The following is a 24,834-nucleotide window of genomic DNA, read 5'->3' as shown; positions in this document are numbered from 1 at the left end:
CCATACGAAAAGCAGTGGTCTCCAATAGCTCAATTGGTTAGCGTGCTGTTCATCTCCTGTAGACAGCGCGGGTTCGACTCCATCCAATTGTTTTTATTGTTATAATTCTTTCGTGACAATTTTCTTTCAAATTACTTTGCAGACGAACAAACTCCTTTTTTCAAATAACATGCAAAATGTCACTATTATGCGCATTTATTGTGGCTTTTAGTATTATATACTGCGTTTGTTGTGTTATAAAGGTAATGTTGTATCATGAAGATCATTCACCTTTTGTTGTAACTTATCTCTAAATCATGAACTATCATATTTACTAGTACGGTATTCATCCTTAAAATCGGCATGACCTAATATGCTGAATCCATGAATCACGGATACCAAAAATAATGTATATGCTTTGACCTGTTAATTTGCATCAAAAAAATGACCACCAAAATCATTAGAGTTTTACATACTAATTTAATGATTTTGGTGGTTATTTTGTTTTTATGCAAATTAGAAGGTCAAAACATTACTATTATTTATGGTATCCATGGTTGTTGGATTCAGCATACCCAAATTGACTTTAAAAAAATAGATACCGTTTTTAACTTAAAAAATGCACCTAACACTTCTATTTCTCAGCAGGAAGTCGACTATACTAATAGGATATGAAGGTGAATAGTCAATGATGTTTGCTATCTTCTGAAGATGAAATTCTGATTTAGGAATTATGTGTAATATTATAATAATTACGCTTTTTATGTGTTATGTTATTTTTCAAACGTAAGTTTCTTTGAAAGCGCTTTAATAGATTTCAGTCATAAAACGTAATTTAAGCCCACTCCTGCCAACTATAATTATATTTACACGATATACTTGTTTCAAATACCACATACGTTTTTGATGCAAACGATGAAAATGATTAAAGTTTGTTTGTTTTTTTGTCTAAAAATTTTTTTTTTCCCATAATCACTCTTTTAAAAGACTTCAATCAATTCCTGTCAACAAATACAATGTATTTCTTGCGACTAAATCACTACTCTTTCAAAATAAAACGTCATTTTAAGCAAAATAACGTAGTTCAGATAGGCTAATAATGTACAGCACGCACTGTAAAATACATGATATTGCGTATAAAAGCGATCGTATCGTTATATCACGTGAGGAAAATCCAATAGTTTTTATATAAGTGAAAAGATAAATAGTTTCTCCATTTTCATGTAAAATTTGATGAAAATCCAAGCTATGGTTGAGGAGATATGGGCCAAAACACACATTTTAAAATTTGATTTTTTGTACCTTAGAGACAATGCTGGCCATAAGTGTTGGGACGGTTTGATAGGGTAATGTAAATAAACCCCCACTCCCCGATCAATGTTGAATCCTACTTTTTTGGTCACATCGCCTAGGGGCACCCAACATTGATTGGTGGGGAAGGGGAGGGTTGGGGTGTTAGGAAAGGGTTTAGGCTTGTCACCAAAGAAACCTCCACTTTATCACGTTAACAATAACGGAAATAAGGCAATAATATAGTGTACGTTTTCCATAAGTGTCCCAACACATTTTGGCCATGGTTGTAGAACAAAATGTTATTTCTATCATTTTCAAGGAAAACGGAAGAAATTGAAAGATTATAAAAATTGCTTATAGCTTATATATACTACTGCATATTGTAATCATCAAAAGTTCAAACTGCTCATTTTCATTTTGTGTTTTTATTTCCCCAATCCGCATCAGGAGCTTGCTGATGTTGCCAACAGCAACAAAGATCTCTGTAACAGCCTGGCTGACCAACAGCAAGATAAGTACAACTCGTTGCAGACACCACCACCTCCTGAGGTTGCGGAAGAGATTGAGAAGCTTAAATCCCAACAAGTTGAATTGGATAAGCAATTGGAAGAACACGCTGCCATCTTGGATGATTCCGAGCAGCTGAGGGAAGATTTCCACGACAAAATTGCAGAACTGGAGGAAATGTTGAACGATACTGCCAATCATCTTCAGGAACCTATTTTTAATGTTCCAGAGAGTAAACAAATCAATGATGTAAGTAATAGCTGCCATGTGTAGCTACCATGTGTAGATATGTACAGTTTACTGTGTGTAAATTGCCAAATGTTCACTGGGCAGCTATTGCGCTTACCCACTTCTGGCACTGAGCAGTCTGACTTTTGCATGGATGTGTCCACAGAAATCAAACTCAAATGTGTGAAAACTTTTTCTTAACTTTTTCTAAAAGTTTCAACTGACACAAATTCAACTAGAATTTTTGGTGTGTGACACACATCTTCATCATGTTATGCTGAAAGTCAGTTTAAACTTTTAGAAATTGTTTATCACCAGCATGTATGAACTTACATTCGAGTTGTGTAAACTTGTTTTGAATAGCATTTTGCCCCAAGCTGTATAAATGTTACTAAAGTTGTCCATATTTGTTGCAGAAGATACTAACTTCATATTTGTATCCTCTGTGTGTAGTTCTAGCCATGAATCATTTAACAGACAATACAGGTGTTGCTGTGAACTTCTTAATAGATGTTAAGTGTCCCCTTTCAGTGCACTGGTAGATAGAACTGTATTAGTTCAAAAATATAAATTTACATATAAAATTGATGCGGACATTTGAGTTGAATTGGTTTTGACATATTGATGGGTCTGTATTTCTTTATCTTGAATTGCAACATTGGTTTGCATGAATAAATATCCAGTTTGGCTGGATACAGTAATGAATGAAGCACTCACTTAGTTTTCTTTACTTATCGTACTCAAAACAACAGGAAACACAGGAACAACTTGAAGAAGCTAAAGAAATAATGGAAACTCTGCAGCTCCAAGGCCAAGTTCTAACTGACCAAACAGAGAAAGCTCCGGAGAAAGCAGAGGTGGTAGCGTTGGTGGCTTCTCTCCAGCAACAAATTGCTGAACAATGTGATGAAGCTGAGAGACAATCTCATGAGCTAGATGAAGCCATCCAACCATGGGAGACGTACCATGAAGCTTTGGACAAGATCAACGCATGGATGAATGAAAGCCTACCTGTGATTGGTCAGGAGTTGGTGACTAGTAATCCTAATTTGGTGCAGAGACAGCTGCGAGATCATCAGGTATTAAAATGAAACAATGTATAAATCAGAAGTTTGAAGTTTTATTTTACAATTATGTGAACAGATGTTTGCAAACAATATTGTTTTGAGCATGGTAGTTTTATACGCATAAACATATTATCACCATGCATTTTTAGGAAGTCTAAATCCAAAAATCAAATCTGAATTTAGTGTTAGAGCTGTCTTTTCAACATTTAGCAAAAAATCATTAGCTTTAATTGTTAGTATTTGTAATATAAATATAAATTTTGATAAATGAAAAACCATCACACAGTTGCTGCATACAGATGTAACCTAGTGATATTTCTGGTAGAAAGCATTTTACTTATTTATTTTTATTAAAACATACTTGCAACAATGCTGAGTTTGAATCTGTCTATTATCTTTTTTTCTAAGGCTTTGCAATGATTAATCTTGTTAATAATCACATGTTTTCCTTTTCGTTAAATAGGCTGTCCTTGAGAATACACCAGAAATCACCTACCAACTGGACGATCTCAACTCGGCTTCAGATGCTCTGTCCAAAATCTGCCGTACTCCAGAACTAGCCGAGAAGGCGGATGAGGTGACGGAGCAGACTCAAGATGCCAAGACATTAGCCAGGGGTCGGCATGATGTCTTGATGGAGAAGGCCAAGGAGTGGGATGAATACCAGAAGGATGTGGATAATCTAGGCGAGGCTATTGATGAGACAAAGGCTTCTTTGTTTGATCCTCATCTGCAGGATAGACCTCTCAAGGAACAACATGCAGTGCAGGATGTGAGTATATTCATATATTTGGTTTGTATACTCCAACACGAGTTAAAGGCCCATTCAGTGATTTGCTCATCCAGATGATCATAAAAATCATCCAAATTCAGATTTTGGTACCTTTGTCATTGTCATAGATGTGTTAACACAGCCTGCTAGTGGCTCAGCCGAAAGCTGTGTATTAAGACAAAATAGGCCTTTACACAAATCTGTAATTTATTTACTGACAGTATATAAATTAGCTACATGTATTTTTGGGCTTCAACTTCTACAATTCTGCTGTTTTCTTTGTTTTTTGCCCAATTTTTCATTTCAAAAATACCAAATGACAATTTGACTTATCCTTCACTTCTAAGCAATTTATAAACAATATTAATTTTTTACACTTTGCACTGGGATCACTCAATGGGACTTTAAGACACAAATTATGCACTTCAAGGTAGCCATAGCTGTTATCATTTCTTGAGTATGAAGATTTTCATTTTATTCAATAGCAGGATTTGAATATATATAAGTTCATGCTTCAACATAAAAAGTTCCGAGATATTTTCTCAAAAAATCAAGAGCTATCTTAAGAACCACTGAACCAATACTAGGCGTGTACTCATTCTAATGCATTTTTCATCCTGATTTCAAACATGGTTATGATAATTTAAAATTCTGAAATTTTTGAATTAGAAAAAAAAAATTTGAAATTTGTTGTCTGCAGACGACACCTGTGTGAAGAGAATGAAAGCTGCATGTTTTGACTCTATACATCGATTGAATGTAACTATGTGTGGTATAAATGTAATGATGCCAAATATTATGCGTCAAATAGAGTTCAAAGTCTGAGATATAGTAGACGTAGCACTCTTTATTATGTTATTATCAATAGAAAAGTGATGTAGACCAGACTTATCAAGTAAGCATGTACTGTTCAACTATTGCATGAAACGAGCAAAACAAGAGCGTTGTTGTAGCCAAAGAATATTGTCTTTTATTACTACTAACTCTTACTCTGCGTAATATTAATTGTTGTGTTTTATTTGCCTTTCTTCATCTACTATTTTGTAGTCCAATACCCTGTATAAGGAGCTTCACAGGTTGCATGTATGTTGTTCTATAATATGTAGCATGTATAATGGGCCATTCTGTTTAAAATCCACACTCCCCCTGTGGAAGATTTTCGGAATATCTCCCACAGGGGGAGAATGAATTTCAGATAGAATGAATACTTTACACAGCTCCATTTGAAACTCATCGTCTGGTGAAGATTCAAGTTGAATCTTTCTCAGAGGGTGTATTAAATTCAAATGGAGCTGCTTAATGTGCTCATTCCATTTGACATTCATACTCCCCCTGTGGAAGATATTTCCAAGATCTTCCACAGGGGTGTTGTGGATTGTAAATGGAATGGCCCAACTGTAGTGTGGGACTGATGTGGGAAAGTATTTACATAATGCACTGCCTGACCTTTGGAAGAAGTATTTCTAACTTAACCCTCATTCAGATCCTGATCCTAGCCCTAATCATAACCCTAATTCAAACCCTGATCCTAGCCCTAATCTAACACTAATTCAAACCCTGATCCTAGCCTTAATCCTAATTCCTGCATCTAAGCTGAAGCTTATCCGATAAAAGCCAGAAATTTTGAAACTTGTTCATGCGGTGACATGCCTGATGATCCTGTCAAATAAAATCCCAACAGCCTGTGATTGATTAGTATCTTGCATCTAGGAAAGCACAGGCTGTGCTGAAGTTGGATTGGCAGTATAGTCAGATGCAAACTTTTTTTCTGACTTTTATTAAAACCCTAGCTGTAACTCTGGCCTTAGAGCACACTCCAAGAAGGACATTGCAGAAGTATGCACACACTATGGACCACAATGGCCTCATCCGAAAGGCATAAGACAATAACCTCGATTAAACAATCATAGTACAAATTTGACCTTAAGTTGCAGAGGATGAGTTTTTGTACCCAAATTTTCAAAGGTCATTCAATGAATGTACAAATGTATTGGGGTTAAAGACCTGTGCCTTGATCCTAGTGGATCCTAGTTGCATACTTCATCCCAAGGTTAATCTAGGAGATTGTTTCCCATATTAACACAGCACCAACTGACAGTTACTCATTTTGTGTGGTTTGTAGTGGAATGCAATTGAATCAGTATTGGAAGATTTGCATAAAACATGCCAAGTTACCAATTAACAGGATTAGTTTAGATGTGCGAGGTGCTGAGTGGTTGTCATGTGCAGAACGCGGTTGCTTTAAACTGCACATGATAATTACATTGCAGTCACCTCTTAATTTAACCTCATAAATGTCTTGTAATTGTGAGTGTTAGGGATATGTGTTTTGGATTATCATCATGCAGTCAAGCTAGCTCAATCAGTAAGGCGTTCGACTATGGTGTGAGAGGTTGCGGGTTCGAACCCTGGTGGTGGCTAGCATGCTCTCGCGGAAAAATTGAGTTAGCTTGAAATTCCCCTGGACAAAGAACTTACTGCTAGTTGTCTGGTTGTAACCTGTACAAAACTTGGGGAGCTGATCCTGGTTGCATTGGTCATATGTGGATTGTCTAGGGTGTGCGCTCTTGAAGCTGCAAAGTCCCTGTGTTGTTGTTAAATGGTTTATGGAATGATGTTGGCCATAGTGGTCAGCGACAACCTGTAAAGTATGCTGAAGCTTGTGGATCAACCTATAGGCGTTGTGCCTGTACGTAGCACACTATAAATCACTGCGCTTTAAAAAAAAATGCATTATCGTTAAATTCAAAATCTCATGAATATTTGCAGTATCTGCTGTCCGATCACATTAATCATTGTAAAATGATAAATCACAGGCAGGTTATCATTTCTTATAATGATCCCCTTGGAATTTTCTATAATAACTTCTGTAAAGGAGCAATTTACTTCAAAAATTTAGTTATCAAAATCAGTTATGAATTGAAAAAAAATTTAGTTAATAAAATGAGTTATGAATGAGCTTACAGATTTGGCATTGGTTATTTTTTCAGGTATCCTAAGCAAACAATATCTGTATCCCTGAATGTTCCTTAGTTTCAAGACCAAAATGATTTGATTCTTTACAACATGCTCAAAGAAACAAATGTGCACTCATTTACTTGAATAATTATGTGAGTGTATTAGATTTTTCAGTTTTTGTAAATGTGATTAAATCAGAATGATTATTAAAATATGAGTGTGCCTAACCCATAAGGCCTCAGCAGACTTTTGTTGAAGGTAAACTTGTGTGAGGAGGTCAATTTGGTGTGAGGAGGTCAATTTGATGTGAGGAGGTAAACTTGGTGTGAGGAAGGCCAAGGATTTAGTAAAAATTTAATGTTTGTGGTGCTAAAAAATGCTTAACAGTTTTATCATGTTTGTCGAGTTTTTCATTGTGGTTTGCTTCATTGAATGGTATGCTCATGGACGAAAGAGATAACAGACCAATTCCAAACAGTCAAAGTCTCAGCATCATCCGATAATGAGGGCCGATTATTCCATGAAATGTGACATGCGAAACTGCTACGCACACACCACATATTTTTACAGTCTTTCGCGTAAATGCTAAGACACGCAAAGCTCTATCGCGTATGCGCGAAGGCATGCAACGCTGGTGTGATTGTTAGACACTCGCATGCAAACAATCGGCCCTCATGAATATGCGAGAATTCACAACATACAAAACATGGGTACTTTGACTGGTTGTGAATGGTCTGTAGTAGTCTGTGGGTATGCTATAGTGAAAGATACAAATAAAATAACTACTATGGCGACAGGCAAAATAAGCCAAACGGACTGCTGTGATATCTTTCACTATAGTAACATAAAAGCTAGGATCTTGTTATTACTTTGTGTGTCTTGTACATTAAAAAGTGAAAGATTATGTTGTGATATTTGTGCAAATCATTCATCTAACAATCATTATTGAAATGTGTGTTTTGTTTTGCTCCTAACAGCACAATTTTTTTTTTTTAAAAAGTAGATCATCTGAAATGATTTCTCAAAACCTTTCTTCACTACACAAATTTCATTATGTCTAGATCTCTAGTACACTACAAGATTCCTATTGGGGCCGCTTGCACAGGTACATCATCGCTAAGGTACTTGGCTGGTACTATGCAGTAATAGGGGAGTACCAGTGTAGTACCAGTGCAGTACCACTGCTTGTGGGTCCTGTGCAGTAGCAGCATTGGTACTGTGTAGGTACTATGTGTGTACCAGTCAGGTACCTTGTACCTTGCACAGGCGGCCCCACTAGGAATCTTGTAGTGTATAACACTTCAATTTACATACATCAGGCATTTGGCCAACCCAGATGGAGGACAGTGTACAGTACTAAAGACTTTATGATGCAAGTTTCTGAGGTTTCAAAATTAACTGCCTTAATAGCTTATCTGTTGGCGTGCATTTAACATTGGCAAATAGTTTGTGTTGTGATGAAAGGTTCTGCGATCAACCATAAGGTACAAATCTTATTGTCACAATGAAAATTACTAACAAGTCACTTTTGCTTTTGTTTCAGACTATCTTGGAAGCAGTGGATGCGTGTCAAGCCAAGTTAGAATCTATGATAGCCCACAATGGTGATTTGACATGCCGGGAGCCAACGGATGATCTAGATGAAGTAACAGATGCTCAGTTGGCTTATCTTAAGGATGAATTAGACCAACTACATACAGTGGCTAAGGAGCAGGAAGACTTATTGCAAGAAGCCATCTCACAACAGGTTTGTTATAGATAACACCATACAGATTGGGCTATTCCATTTAAAACCCACACTCCCACTGTGGAAGATTTAGCTAAAGTCTTCCACAGAGGGAGTACTTCCATTTGAATAGAATAGACAATTGTGACACGATCAAGGGAAATGAATCGGATGTCGCTAATATTGATTTTGAGATATTGGCAAAGAAAGTGTTAAAATTCTTTTGTTTTATATTGTTTTCAGCGATTGATAAATTGACGTAACTTCGCAAAAGAAATTTGTATCAACATGGGGTTTTCAGTTTCTGAAAGCCCTAAATGTCCTCTTTAGAAACATGTGTAAAACTCATTTTCGACCAGGGCCGACATGTGACTCATTCCCCTTGATCATGTCACAATTGGGTATCTTCAGATCGAATAGAATAGACAATTGGATAACTTTCATTTGAATAGAATAGACAATTGGGTAACTTCCATTTGAAATATTCACTCCATATGTGGAAGATATAGGTAAAGCCATAATACAGGGGGAATACAGACCAATTACATTTGAAATTCATACTCCCCCTGTGGAAGATATTTCCCAAATCTTCCACAGGGTAGAGTGGATTTTAAATCGAATAGCCCATAAGGCCTAAACCAGATTAAACTAAATGTGATATCAACTTATGGTGTGCATATTGCCCAAAGGATGTTCCAGTTAAATTAGGCAGGATTTCAACTTGTGTTTAGTTTGCATAACAAATGGGCTATTCCAGTTGAAATCCAAACTACACCTGTGGAAAATTGTAATTAACGTATAGTCCATTAAAAATATATTCAATTTCAGTACATAACCACGATATTCTAAAAATGAATTATAATATTGTATTGTCTTGTGCATATATTGCAGGAGGATTATGATGCTCAGCTAGATGTGCTTGCCAATAAGATACAAGAGGCTCAACTCACAATGGCAGACCCAGTTACTCCAGTCAGTATGGAAGCATTGCAGGAACAGTTGGCACAACATGAGGTAGGTGGACTGTAGGGTGGCTAGTACTGTTTTATCCATATAATGTTGGGTTATCCAAATCAGATTTTATTCAATTTTTTTACCCACTTTCAATTGGGTAGGAGAAAAGATTAATTAAATCACAGAGATTAGATTTGAGACATTCCAAATATGAAAACACAAAAGTTGATGTTGTCGTCACATCACTCCAATCATTTAGGAGTATAAAAGGGATGGAATGAAATTGATTCAGCAGCATGACAATAATAATCATGAACTTCCAGTCCTATTTAGTCCTATTTAGCATAAGGATGGGGGCAGGAAACAACTAATTACTTATAATGTGACATGTCGTGAATCCTACTAAATATGCAATAGTTTGGTTCAGAATTTCCTTCGAAATCCAGCTTATTTTAATCAAATGATATTTACTTTGAGTATGGTATGTGTTTATGTGAATGAAAAATGGTATGTGAAGCACATATTTTCTTATACCAAATGAGAGTAAAAAGTTTGTAGATAGTTTTCTTATTGTATTGTGTGTAATTTTCAGGCACTTGCTGCAGAAATCAAGGAGTATGAAGCAGAAGTGGATGAAATCAATCAAAAGAGTGATGAAATGCAGAAGCAAGCTGCTCAAAGAGCTGCTTCACGTAGAGCCTCATATGCCAAACTAAATCCACCAGAATTCTTTACTGGGCCTCAACTTGGTGTACAAGCACAACTCATGCGAAAGAGTCCACCTGTGACAGTCTGGGACTCGCTGTCTCCAAAAACATCTCCAAAATGGGCCAGGAAGGGCTTTATGACACCACCACCTAGTCCACCACTAGGGGCATCAACTCCGATAGAATCTTCAGAAGAAAGTTTGTCTGATGATGAAGTCATATCGATGGAACCAATAAGTGAAAGCATCACTGCTGTCGAGGAATCTCCAACTATGAGCAAACCTACTCAACAGATTGTTACTGACAAAGGACTAGCTTATAAGTTAAGACCATTATCTGGAGCTAGTTTGACAGGAAAGGAAGGCATAGATGGCACTGCTCCAGGAGCTGGTTCACAGCCACCTGTTGACTTTGTCCTTACAGCTCATGCGGTTCCAACTGAACTACCTAATGTCATTGGAACACAACCCTTACATGCTGGTGATAGAGAACCATTCTGTGTCAAGGATCCAAATAGTGGTGATATTCTGGAGGCAGTACCTGCACAAACTATGGAGGACTTGCATACTAATCCGTGTGTCTTTGTAGGGGATGATCACAGTATACCAGCTGTTATGTATGATCCTCACAGTGGTGAGACAAAGCTGGCTCAACCATCATCAAGTGTAATGGATGCGATACCTGAAGAACCAGAAAGAACTCAGCCAGATGTTCCTCAGCAAATTGTGACTGACAAAGGTTTAGCTTATGTCATGAAGCCAATGACTGGAGCAAGTTTGACAGGACAAGAAGGCGAAGATGGTTCTGCTCCAGGTGCGTCACAACCTACACAGGAGTTCATTGTTGCCTTGGATGCAGAACCCTCAGAACTTCCTGCAATTATAGGGACAACACCAATCAAGAAGAAATCAAAACCATTTAGTGTTCAAGACCCAAGTACAGGAGAAACAATGATTGCTGTACCAGCTACATCTGCAGATGAACTCTTATCAGAACCAACACTCTATGTTGAGAATCCCAAGCAACCAGTCATGGTTCATTATCCAGACCATAATCTTGCCAAAGTAGCCTACCCTGTTGTTGATCAAGATACGGCAACACCACCTAAAGTTCGAAAATTGGACAAACCGTCATCTGACCAACAGGTTTTGACAGATAAAGGTCCAGCATTTGTTCTGCGACCAGTTGGTGCAGGAAGCATTGCTGGTGAACCTGGAGATGATGGCGATGCTCCTGGATATGTAGTGGCAGTTGAATCAGAACCAGACAGTCCACCTGCTGTAATTGGAACAACACCTGCTGTTCCTGGAAAGCCAATCAGAATTCAAGATCCAAGAACTGGAGAAATAGTTGAAGCCGTACCACTGACAAATGCTGATGATATTCAGAATGAACCAACTGCATATATCACTGATCCTGAGGAACCAGCAAAGATATATTATCCAGACAGCAGACAAACTAAGAAAGCTTATCCTATACCTAAAGAAGCACAGCCAGTTGTAGCTGAGAAAGCACCAGAGGTATTTAAACAAGCACCTCAACTGACTCCAGATCAAGTTAGGCCTGATGCAACAGGTCCACAGATCCTCACAGATAAAGGTCCGGCATATACTCTCAAACCAGTTGGTGCTGGAAGCATTGCTGGTGAACCTGGAGATGATGGCGATGCTCCTGGATATGTAGTGGCAGTTGAATCAGAACCAGACAGTCCACCTGCTGTAATTGGAACAACACCTGCTGTTCCTGGAAAGCCAATCAGAATTCAAGATCCAAGAACTGGAGAAATAGTTGAAGCCGTACCACTGACAAATGCTGATGATATTCAGAATGAACCAACTGCATATATCACTGATCCTGAGGAACCAGCAAAGATATATTATCCAGACAGCAGACAAACTAAGAAAGCTTATCCTATACCTAAAGAAGCACAGCCAGTTGTAGCTGAGAAAGCACCAGAGGTATTTAAACAAGCACCTCAACTGACTCCAGATCAAGTTAGGCCTGATGCAACAGGTCCACAGATCCTCACAGATAAAGGTCCGGCATATACTCTCAAACCAGTTGGTGCTGGAAGCATTGCTGGTGAACCTGGAGATGATGGCGATGCTCCTGGATATGTAGTGGCAGTTGAATCAGAACCAGACAGTCCACCTGCTGTAATTGGAACAACACCTGCTGTTCCTGGAAAGCCAATCAGAATTCAAGATCCAAGAACTGGAGAAATAGTTGAAGCCGTACCACTGACAAATGCTGATGATATTCAGAATGAACCAACTGCATATATCACTGATCCTGAGGAACCAGCAAAGATATATTATCCAGACAGCAGACAAACTAAGAAAGCTTATCCTATACCTAAAGAAGCACAGCCAGTTGTAGCTGAGAAAGCACCAGAGGTATTTAAACAAGCACCTCAACTGACTCCAGATCAAGTTAGGCCTGATGCAACAGGTCCACAGATCCTCACAGATAAAGGTCCGGCATATACTCTCAAACCAGTTGGTGCTGGAAGCATTGCTGGTGAACCTGGAGATGATGGCGATGCTCCTGGATATGTAGTGGCAGTTGAATCAGAACCAGACAGTCCACCTGCTGTAATTGGAACAACACCTGCTGTTCCTGGAAAGCCAATCAGAATTCAAGATCCAAGAACTGGAGAAATAGTTGAAGCCGTACCACTGACAAATGCTGATGATATTCAGAATGAACCAACTGCATATATCACTGATCCTGAGGAACCAGCAAAGATATATTATCCAGACAGCAGACAAACTAAGAAAGCTTATCCTATACCTAAAGAAGCACAGCCAGTTGTAGCTGAGAAAGCACCAGAGGTATTTAAACAAGCACCTCAACTGACTCCAGATCAAGTTAGGCCTGATGCAACAGGTCCACAGATCCTCACAGATAAAGGTCCGGCATATACTCTCAAACCAGTTGGTGCTGGAAGCATTGCTGGTGAACCTGGAGATGATGGCGATGCTCCTGGATATGTAGTGGCAGTTGAATCAGAACCAGACAGTCCACCTGCTGTAATTGGAACAACACCTGCTGTTCCTGGAAAGCCAATCAGAATTCAAGATCCAAGAACTGGAGAAATAGTTGAAGCCGTACCACTGACAAATGCTGATGATATTCAGAATGAACCAACTGCATATATCACTGATCCTGAGGAACCAGCAAAGATATATTATCCAGACAGCAGACAAACTAAGAAAGCTTATCCTATACCTAAAGAAGCACAGCCAGTTGTAGCTGAGAAAGCACCAGAGGTATTTAAACAAGCACCTCAACTGACTCCAGATCAAGTTAGGCCTGATGCAACAGGTCCACAGATCCTCACAGATAAAGGTCCGGCATATACTCTCAAACCAGTTGGTGCTGGAAGCATTGCTGGTAAACCTGGAGATGATGGCGATGCTCCTGGATATGTAGTGGCAGTTGAATCAGAACCAGACAGTCCACCTGCTGTAATTGGAACAACACCTGCTTCTCCTGGAAAACCAATCAGAATTCAAGATCCAAGAACTGGAGAAATAGTTGAAGCTGTACCATTGACAAATGTTGATGATCTTCACAAGAAACCAACTGCATATATCACTGATCCTGAGGAACCAGCAAAGATCTATTATCCAGATAGTGGACAAGCTAAGAAAGCTTATCCTATATCAAATGAAGCACAACCAGTTGTACCTGAGAAAGCACCAGAGGTATTTAAACAAGCATCTCAGCTGACTCCAGATCAAGTGAGGCCTGATGCAACAGGTCCACAGATCCTCACAGATAAAGGACCAGCATTTGTTCTGCGACCAGTTGGTGCTGGAAGCATTGCTGGTGAACCTGGAGATGATGGCGATGCTCCTGGATATGTAGTGGCAATTGAATCAGAACCAGACAGTCCACCTGCTGTAATTGGAACAACACCTGCTTCTCCTGGAAAACCAATCAGAATTCAAGATCCAAGAACTGGAGAAATAGTTGAAGCTGTACCATTGACAAATGTTGATGATCTTCACAAGAAACCAACTGCATATATCACTGATCCTGAAGAACCAGCAAAGATATATTATCCAGATAGTGGACAAACTAAGAAAGCTTATCCTACACCTAAAGAAGCACAGCCAGTTGTAGCTGAGAAAGCACCAGATGTATTTAAACAAGCGCCTCAACTGACACCAGATCAAGTGAGGCCTGATGCAACAGGTCCACAAATTCTCACAGATAAAGGTCCGGCATATACTCTCAAACCAGTGGGTGCTGGAAGCATTGCTGGTGGAGATGATGGTGATGCCCCTGGATATGTAGTGGCAGTTGAATCAGAACCAGACAGCCCACCTGCTGTAATAGGAACAACACCTGTTACTCCTGGAAAACCAATCAGAATTCAAGATCCAAGAACTGGAGAAATAGTTGAAGCTGTACCACTGACAAATGTTGATGATCTTCAGAACCAACCTACTGCTTATATCACTGATCCTGAGGAACCAGCAAAGATATATTATCCAGATAGCAGACAGACTAAGAAAGCTTATCCTACACCTAAAGAAGCACAGCCAGTTGTAGCTGAGAAAGCACCAGAGGTATTTAAACAAGCACCTCAACTGACTCCAGATCAAGTGAGGCCTGATGCAACAGGTCCACAGATCCTCACTGATAAAGGTCCAGCATATACTCTCAAACCAGTTGGTGCTGGAAGCATTGCTGGTGAACCTGGAGATGATGGCGATGCTCCTGGATATGTAGTGGCAGTTGAATCAGAACCAGACAGCCCACCTACTGTAATTGGAACAACACCTGCTCCTCCAGGAAAACCAATCAGAATTCAAGATCCAAGAACTGGAGAAATAGTTGAAGCTGTACCTCTGACAAACGCTGATGATATTCAGAACCAGCCATCTGCATATATCACTGATCCTGAGGAACCAGCAAAGATATATTATCCAGACAGCAGACAGACTAAAAAAGCTTATCCTACACCTAAAGAAGCACAGCCAGTTGTAGCTGAGAAAGCACCAGAGGTATTTAAACAAGCACCTCAACTGACTCCAGATCAAGTGAGGCCTGATGCAACAGGTCCACAGATCCTCACTGATAAAGGTCCAGCATATACTCTCAAACCAGTTGGTGCTGGAAGCATTGCTGGTGAACCTGGAGATGATGGCGATGCCCCTGGATATGTAGTGGCAGTTGAATCAGAACCAGACAGTCCACCTGCTATAATTGGAACAACACCTGCTCCTCCTGGAAAACCAATCAGAATTCAAGATCCAAGAACTGGAGAAATAGTTGAAGCTGTACCATTGAAGGAAGCTGATGCTCTTCAGAACCAACCAACTGCATATATCACTGATCCTGAAGAACCAGCAAAGATATATTATCCAGACAGCAGACAAACTAAGAAAGCTTATCCTACATCTAAAGAAGCACAGCCAGTTGTAGCTGAGAAAGCACCAGAGGTATTTAAACAAGCACCTCAACTGACTCCAGATCAAGTGAGGCCTGATGCAACAGGTCCACAGATCCTCACAGATAAAGGTCCGGCATATACTCTCAAACCAGTTGGTGCTGGAAGCATTGCTGGTGAACCAGGAGATGATGGTGATGCCCCTGGATATGTAGTGGCAGTTGAATCAGAACCAGACAGCCCACCTGCTGTAATTGGAACAACACCACCTCCTCCAGGAAAACCAATCAGAATTCAAGATCCAAGAACTGGAGAAATAGTTGAAGCTGTACCATTGACAAATGCTGATGATATTCAGAACCAACCAACTGCATATATCACTGATCCTGAGGAACCAGCAAAGATATATTATCCAGACAGTGGACAGACTAAGAAAGCTTATCCTACACTTAAAGAAGCACAGCCTGGTGCTCCACAACAAATTGTAACTGACAAGGGCCCTGCATATGTACTCCATCCAGATCATTCTGATGTGGACAAGAATCAATTACCATTTATGTCAGTGAACCAAAGACCACTGGATACTGTGCCTGAAATTGTGAGAACACAACCAGTGTATGAAAGCAGCCCTTTCAAAGTACAGGATCCAAAGACTGGAGATATCATGATAGCTGAACCAGCTCAAACCAAGGATCAGTTACAGATGGCACCTTCAGCATATATGTCCAATCCAAATGAACCTGTTTGTATTCATTATCCTGATGAACCAATCTCAGCATCAGATGATAATGTAATGCCACAACAAACCCCAGAAGTGTTCAAACATCCTACACATCTGATGCCAGAGCAGATTGTTACAAATAAAGGTCCTGCATTTGTGTTGGAGCCACTTGGACCATCTGCTGTGAATGACAGCAGTATACCAGTCATTCATGTAGATTCGCAACCACTTGAAACATTCCCTGAAGTAATTGGACAACAACCTGCATCAGAAGGTGAACCATTTAGAGTCATAGATCCTACAACTGGTGAGTTATATCAGGCAGAACCAGCACTCAATGAAAGTCAGTTACAGAATAAGCCATCCGTGTTCATTCCAGGCAGTGGAATGCCAGCTAGGATTTATCATCCGGATGAGCAGAGACAACCAGCTTCAGCTGATGAACCAATAAAACTGGAGACAACACCACAGGTTTTTAAACAACCCTGGTATCCACAGCAGATTGTAACTGACAAAGGAGATGCATATCTACTGAGACCGGTTGAGCTGTCAGAGTTGGACAACACTGCTGTGCCATTTTTGAACACAACCTCAAAACCACTCACAGATTTGCCTGCAGCACTAACACAGCAACCGGTATCCGGAGGTAAACCATTCAGAGTTCTGGATCCTAAAACTGGTGTAATAATGCAAGCTGAACCAGCATTAAATTTGGATCAGTTGGAGAAAGAACCATCAGTGTACATCTCAAATCCTAATATGCCAGCTCAAGTACATTACCCTGAGGTAGGCCATGGACCAGAGTTAACACCAGGTGATTCAGTAACACCAAGTGAAGCACCTGCTGTTTTTAAACCACCTTCACAAATAGTAACGGATAAAGGTCCAGCCTTTGTGCTGAAACCAGTTGATCTTACTGATTTGAAGGACTCAAGCATACCAATTGTCCCTGTCAATTCAAGACTACTTGAAAACCAACCGGAAATACAGACACAACAGCCAATTTCTGCAGCAAAACCATTCAGGATACAAGATCCTAAGACTGGTAGGATTTTGCAGGCAGAACCAGCACAAGATGTAAAACAACTTGAAGAAGAACCTTCTGTGTATGTTCCTGATACTAATTTGCCAGCTGACATTTATTACCCTGATGAAGATCAGGTAAAAATGCTGACATCACCTGATTCTGTAACACCAGAACAAGCACCACAGGTTTATAAACAACTATCGCAACTGCCACCTCAGCAGGTGGTGACTGATAAAGGCCCTGCCTATGTGCTCAAACCTGTGGATGTTGCTCAATTGAAAGATACTGCAGTACCAATACTTCCTGTGAACTCCAAACCTCTCACAGATTGTCCTGAAGTTGTGACTCATCAGCCTGTCTCTGAATTTAAACCATTCAGAGTTCAAGATCCTGTAGATGGAAGAATATGGCAAGCTGAACCTGTACTTAATAGCAACCAACTGCAGAATGAGCCATCAGTGTACAGTCTAAGTCCCAATTCACCACTTGAAATGTATTATCCTGATCAAGAACAAACAACACAACCATTTTCATCAGATGATTCAGTTGTTCCAGAGAAAATTGGAGAAGTGTTCAAGAGACCCACACAATTAGAACCAGAACAGATTGTGACTGACAAAGGCCCAGCTTATGTATTGAAACCAGTTTCCCCAGAGAATCTGAATGATGGTACTATTCCATATGTTCCAGTAGAGCTACAACCACTTGACAAATTACCTGAAGTATCGTCATCTACACCTGTTACACACACAGTGCCATTCAAAGTTCTAGATCCAAGAACTGGGAAAGTCTTACAGGCTGAGCCAGCTCAGAATAGGAATCAGTTGCAGAAGGAACCATCTGTGTACTTACCAGAGGAAGAAGGTCCAGCACAGATATTCTATCCTGATGTGAATGTATCCTCAAAACGGCCATATACTTCTGATGAGCCAATTGTTCCAGTGAGGGAACCTAAAGTTTTCAAGCCATCCAGTGTCTTTGCACCACAGCAAATTTTGACTGATAAAGGACCAGCTTTTGTTTTGGAACCAACTACTGAGAATGCTGTGAAAGATTTACCATTTGTTGCTGTTGAAACTACACCACTTGAAATTTTACCTGTTGTGGAATCACTGCAAGATACTGATAGGACAGATTTCAAGATTCAAGATCCACACTCTGGAGATATAATGAAAGCATATCCAGCATCCAGTGTATCAGATATATTTACAAAACCATCTGTCTATGTACAGGATCCACATGGACCTGCTGCTATTTACTACCCAGAGCCTGCATTTGATGAAGAAGATGATGAGCCAGCTTCACTAGAAAGTCCTATGTCTGAAGACACTGATGATACTAGAATAACAAAAGAGGCTCTCCCCCAACAGGTTTTAACAGACAAAGGCTGGGCGTTTGTGCTTCAGCCATCAACAGGTGAAAGTATAGCAGGTGCTGAAGGTGCTGATGGGAGTGCACCAGGAGGGCCACAATATATCATTGCTGATGCAGCAACACCAAGAGATTTGCCTTCTACATTTGCTGTGCAGTCTGCACCAGATTCAAAACCATTTTTGATAGCAGATCCCCAAACAGGGGAAATTGTTGAAGCAATTCCAGCAGAAAGTATTGATGACCTTCAGAATAAACCAACTGCTTATCTAACCAATCTGAAGGAACCTGTTACTGTGTGTCCTGCTGGTAGTGATAAGCCGAAGATGGCTGTTCCAGTTCCAAGTGATCTGTCTAGTCCTGAGGATACTGAAATGAAACCAGATGACTTGATTTCAGGTGACAGTAAGAGTGACGGTAAACCAACCAAACAACAGCTTCTTACAGACGAGGGACTTGCATTTGTTTTGAATCCTGTAACCACTTCAGAGAGTCAGGGAAAAGTAACACAGTCTTTGAATACAGATCCAATTGATAGCCTTCCACAGATCTTGGGGATGCAGGAAGTAACAGATACAGAACCATTCCTTGTCAGACATCCACTTACTGGTGATGTCATGAAAGCAGTTCCTATCACCAATTCAGAACAACTCAAAACACAGCCATCAGCATACTTCAACAGTAAAGATGAGCCAGGTGTTTTCCATCTACCTGAAGCACAAATTCCTTATCAAACACCAGAATCGGATGCTCCTGAAGCAAGCAGCCTGGGTGATGAGGAAAGGCCAGTTATACTTACTGATGAAGGTGTAGCATATACTTTGCAACCAGAAAGTGAAGCAAGTAACCTGCCACACAGTTCAAGCAAAGATACTGAGGAGACAATACCTTTCATTCCTTTGGAACCGGTGCAAATTGACAAATTACCAGATGTTATCTCACATGTAAGAATGCCAGAAGCCAAAGCATTCAAACTGCAAGACCCAAAGACAGGTGACATTATGACAGCTGTGCCTGTCACTGATGAGGAAGACATGAAGAAATATCCAACAGTTTTTGTAAAAGATGACAAGGTGCCAGCGGCAATTTACTATCCTGATGATCATGATGAACCACAACATGAACAGATCCTCACAGACAAAGGATGGGCATTTACATTGAAAGCTCTCTCAAGTAGTGATGATGTTGATGACAGTACCGCATCTGCAGACTTTGTCATTGCAACAACAGGTGATCCAGAAAACCTTCCATCAATGGCAACACTACAAAGTACACCAAAACCTAAGCCATTTACAATCAAAGACCCTAAGAGTGGGGATGTTATGGAAGCTATTCCTTGTACCTCTAAAGATGATTTGAAGAAAGCACCGATTGCATTGGTTACAGATCCTGATGAGCCTGTCATAGTTCACTTTCCTGAGTCAGGGGAAACAAAAACTGCATTCCCCAATGCCGAAACTGATATTGCAGACAAAGAAAGAAGTAAACCTAAGAGCATTGCACCTGAAAGCTTTCCATATCAGCAAGTATTTACTGACAAAGGACCAGCATTTGTACTTGAGCCAATTAGTGATCCAGAGAAGAGCCAAGGGCCACTTCTAGTTGCACAATCACAACCACTTGACCAATTGCCAAATGTAGTGGAGATCAAAACTATTCCTGAAAGAGAAGTATTCAGAATCCTTGATCCACTTACAAATGAAGTTCTTCAAGCATGTCCCGCTTCAAAACCAGAGGATCTTGCTGAAGGGCCAAGTGCTTATATTGTAGGCCCCAACAGACAGCCTGTCATTCACTATCCAAAACAAAGCAAACATCCTGAAGCAGAAGGAAAACAACCACAACTACTGACTGACAAGGGACTTGCTTACAAGCAGAGACCATCAGCAGAAGTCCCAAAAGCTGATACAAAGGACACTGAAGCACCTGTAACAGCAAGTGATGAACCACTTAGCTCTGTACCAAAGGTAATAGGCAAAGTCTTAGTTGCAGATCCCAAACCACTGCATGTACTTGATCCAAGAAGCGGCAAACATATAGAAGTAGTTCCTGTGAGTGATCCCGCAGAGCTCTTAGATGATGTTCCAACTGTCTTTGTTGATGATCCACTTGCACCTGTGGCAGTGTACTATCCAACTCCCAACATTGATAAGCCAGATGAGTCAATGGACAGTCAGGAACCTGTTCAACCTGTCCAGGTTCTTACCAATAAAGGGTATGCCTATGCTTTGCAGCCATTACAGGAAGAAGCTGTTGGTAAAGAGTCTGAGGTCATACCTTTGAAGGAAAAGCCATTGAAAAAGATGCCACGTGTAAAACGTGTAGAGGCAGTATCTAACTTAAATCCACTGAAGGTTTATGATCCAAAGACAAATAGTGTCCTGAAAGCAGTGCCTGTTTTTAATCCAGATGACATGACCAGAAACCATCCATTTGCATTTGTGAAAGACCTAAAAAAGCCTGCTGCGGTATACTATCCAACAGAAAAGCCTGCAAGTCCAGAGGACTTACCAAAGCAACAGATTGTCACTGACAAAGGGCTTGCCTTTGTCTTGAATAGAATCCCAGAAGAAGAAGTTGGCAAGGTAACAAGTGATCCAGAGTACTCAAATGTCATATCATTGGATACTGAACCTCTTGAAGATGCACCAACTGTAGTTGCAGTTCAAGCTGTAACTGAACCAAAACCTTTCAAATTGTATGATCCTTTCACAGAAGAACTGATGGACGCTGTTCCAGCATCAAGTGTAAGTGAACTTGAAAATGTACCCAGTGCATATGCAGCTGGGCCATCTGAGCCAGTAACAGTACACTATCCAAAAGGTAAAGACAGTGAGCTAACTTCTTCAACACAAAAAAATGAAAAGGAGACTGCTTTGGAAGAGCCACTGTCGGAAAAGCCACTTCAAGTCCTGACAGACAAAGGATGGGCCTATAATCTGAAACCACTTGGCACAGGAAGCAATGCCGGTGCTGATGGAGAAGAAGGTAGTGCTCCTGGTGGAGTAGATTTTGTGACTGCTGGAGAAAGTTACCCAGATAACTTGCCTTCATTGATGACATTGCAGACGTCACCAGCATCTAATCAACCATTTGTAGTGAAAGATCCAGAAAGTGGGAAGTTACTTGAAGCAATACCATGTACTAATGCTGACGATGTTAAACAACAACCAACACTTTTTGTTTCTGAACCGAGTAAACCTGGTGTGATTCATCATCCAAAAACAGGACAGAGTCAGATTGCCTATCCTGAACAAGATGTCAAGAATTCTGAAGATACAATGGGAGATACTGATGACATTCCACATACTGATAGAAAACCTTCAAAGACAGTCCATCCTGAGCCAGAAATCGGTGGTCCAGCAGCCAAGAAGAGCAAATTAGATGAAGAATTACCAGACTCTGAAGAAACAAAGATGCAAATTCTTACAGACAAGGGATTAGCATTTGTGCTGACACCCCTGCCTGAGGATCAATTGATGTCTGGTGAGGAAGTATTTCCTGTAGATAAAGAACTGCTTACTGAGCAACCTACAGTTGTATCACTTCAAAAGATGCCAACATCAACACCTTTGATAATTGTAAACCCTAAGACTGGAGAACCAATGCAAGCTCTGCCAGTATCAGCTACAGAAGATATTGACGGTAAACCATCTGGGTTCATGGCTCATCCAAGAAAGCCAATGGCACTCCATCTCCCAGCATCAGTAGATGATCCACTAGCTCAGCTTGACATTAAACCATCAATGGTCCGACAAGGAGAAGAAGCTATGGAAGAAAAGCCAAAGCAACAGATTCTTACTGATGAAGGATGGGCATTTGTTTTGCAACCAACTGATGACGATGAAGATGCCAGTAATATGGAAGACCAATCTGCATCAAAGGAGCCACCTATATCCAATCTTGAGCCATTAAATGACATTCCATCTGTAGCTGCTATCCAGACAGTTGACAATCCAGAACTATTCCAAATAGTAAACCCCAATACTGGTGATGTAATGGATGCCATACCAGTGGTAAATGAAACTGATCTTGACAATAAACCAACAGCTTACAGGAAAGGACCACAGGATTCAGTGAAAGTCTTCTTTCCAAATGAGAAAGACGATGTTAGACAAGAAACAGCTGATGTTGATGAAGAACCAGAACTGGAAGGGAGGCCCACTACACAACAACTTATGACAGATAAAGGTCCAGCTTACATTTTGCGACCAGTGCAAACTGGTGCAAGTATTGCGGGATCAGATGGTCAAGATGGTACAGCCCCAGGAGGAGTAGATTTTGTCATTGCTTTAGATGGAAAAGAAGATGATTTACCAATGGTAGTTGGATTGCAAGATACACCAGAACATGCTCCAGTAGTGATACAAGATCCTAACACTGGAGAACTTATGGAAGCAGTACCTGCAACAAGTATGGAAGAGCTGCAAGACAATCCCACTGCATACATATCAGATCCAAACAAGCCCGTTGTTGTTCATTACCCACAGTCTGGACAAACTAAGACTGCATATCCTTCTGCTGATACTACAGCTCCTGCTTCAAAGGCAGGTGCCAACGATGATTTCCAGAACTTTCCAGAAGTAGTACCAGAGCAAGTCCTGACAGACAAAGGGTTAGCATATGTATTGAAACCTCTTCCTCAAGAAGATGAAAGAAGTGGGTTTGTACCTGTGGAATCACATCCTCTTCCAACACCACCAGAGATTGTAACTAAAGTTCCAATCTCAAATCAAGCTCCATTACAAGTTAAGGATCCTAAATCTGGTAAACCAATGATGGCAGTGCCCATGACAGAAACAGATGATCTTTTGACACAACCATCAATGTTTACCTCCGATCCGACCAAACCTGCTGAAGTGTACTATCCACCCGAGTCAGGCATTCCAATATCAGGAAAGCCTGAAATAGAACCACTTACAAAGCAGGTGCTAACTGACAAAGGTTTGGCTTATACTTTGAAACCTGTATCAAAATATGAAGTGGACAGCAGCATACCATTTATTCCTGTAGATGAAGCAAAAGTCCCTGCTCTACCAGATGTAGTAGCTGAAGTCAAAGTACCACAACAGAATTTGCCAAAGTTTTATATACAGGATCCAATTGGTGATGCTGTACTAGAAGCGGTTCCAATGAGTGATGCAGATGACTTGAATGAAAAGGCACCTGCTCTTTTCTTATCCAATCCATCTGAACCAGCTAAAATGTACTATCCAGATTCATCAAAGAGTTTGGATGCAACTCCAGAGTCAAAAGAGAGTGATAGTGCTATGGTTATTGATGGTGAGCCAAAAGAAGAATCAACCAAGCCAGATGATCAGCAAATCCTGACAGATAAAGGTTGGGCCTATGTTTTGAAACCAGTAACTGTTGGTAGTGATAGTGGGCAAGATGGAACAGACGGTTCAGCACCAGGTGGTACAGAACCTGAGTATGTAATTTCAGAAGATGCTCAACCTGATGAGCTTCCCACACTAGCGTCTTTGCAAACAGCACCAAAACATACTAAGCCATTCAGAATTGAAGATCCGAGCACAGGAGATGTTTTGCAAGCAGTTCCTGCAAGAAAAGAGGAAGAGTTACAAACTCTGCCAACAATCTATGTCACGGATGAAGGTGAAGCAGCCACTGTTTATAACCCTCAGACTGGGGAAAGGAAGGTAGCTGTTCCAGTCCAAGCCAAGGGCACTGTGCCAAAAGCTGATAGCAAACTTGTAACTGATAAAGATCCAAGTAGTGATATATCAGATTTACCTGAAGGCACCTATTCTTCTATACCAGGAAAGGAGGAAGAGGCACAGCCTCATACAGAGGCTCTGGCAACTTTCCCACGAGAAGGAGATGACGACCAAACATCTTATAACATCATGTTGGCAAAGAGTATGGATCAATATGAGGTATGTTTGGAGAAACCACCAGTGGATGCCAAGAAGCTAGATGACATTCCTGACAATGAGAATCAACTTCCAAGAGGTCAGATTGTAACTGATAAAGGCCCAGCATTTGTATTGAAACCTATTGATTCAGGCAGCATTGATTCTTCTGCACCTACGATACCTGTCCACGAAGAACCACTGATGACTCCACCGACTGTTACGGAGTACAACCAACACCAGAATC

General features: G+C 40.4%; 1 protein-coding gene across 1 annotated transcript in view; it reads left to right on the top strand.

The window, feature by feature from the left end:
• Positions 1–24,834, top strand: part of LOC140152340 (uncharacterized) — a 230,239-nt gene that overhangs the window by 27,872 nt on the left and 177,533 nt on the right. Inside the window, 6 exon segments of the mRNA XM_072174644.1 lie at positions 1,720–2,028; positions 2,760–3,086; positions 3,538–3,846; positions 8,348–8,551; positions 9,422–9,544; positions 10,077–24,806. Of these exon segments, the coding sequence (XP_072030745.1) occupies positions 1,720–2,028; positions 2,760–3,086; positions 3,538–3,846; positions 8,348–8,551; positions 9,422–9,544; positions 10,077–24,806 (16,002 nt within the window).

Source organism: Amphiura filiformis, chromosome 5 (assembly GCF_039555335.1).
Source record: "Amphiura filiformis chromosome 5, Afil_fr2py, whole genome shotgun sequence".
NCBI classification, from domain to species: Eukaryota; Metazoa; Echinodermata; class Ophiuroidea; order Amphilepidida; family Amphiuridae; genus Amphiura; species Amphiura filiformis.
The sequence above is the reverse complement of the archived record's forward strand: the minus strand, read 5'-3'. Positions and strand labels throughout refer to the sequence as shown.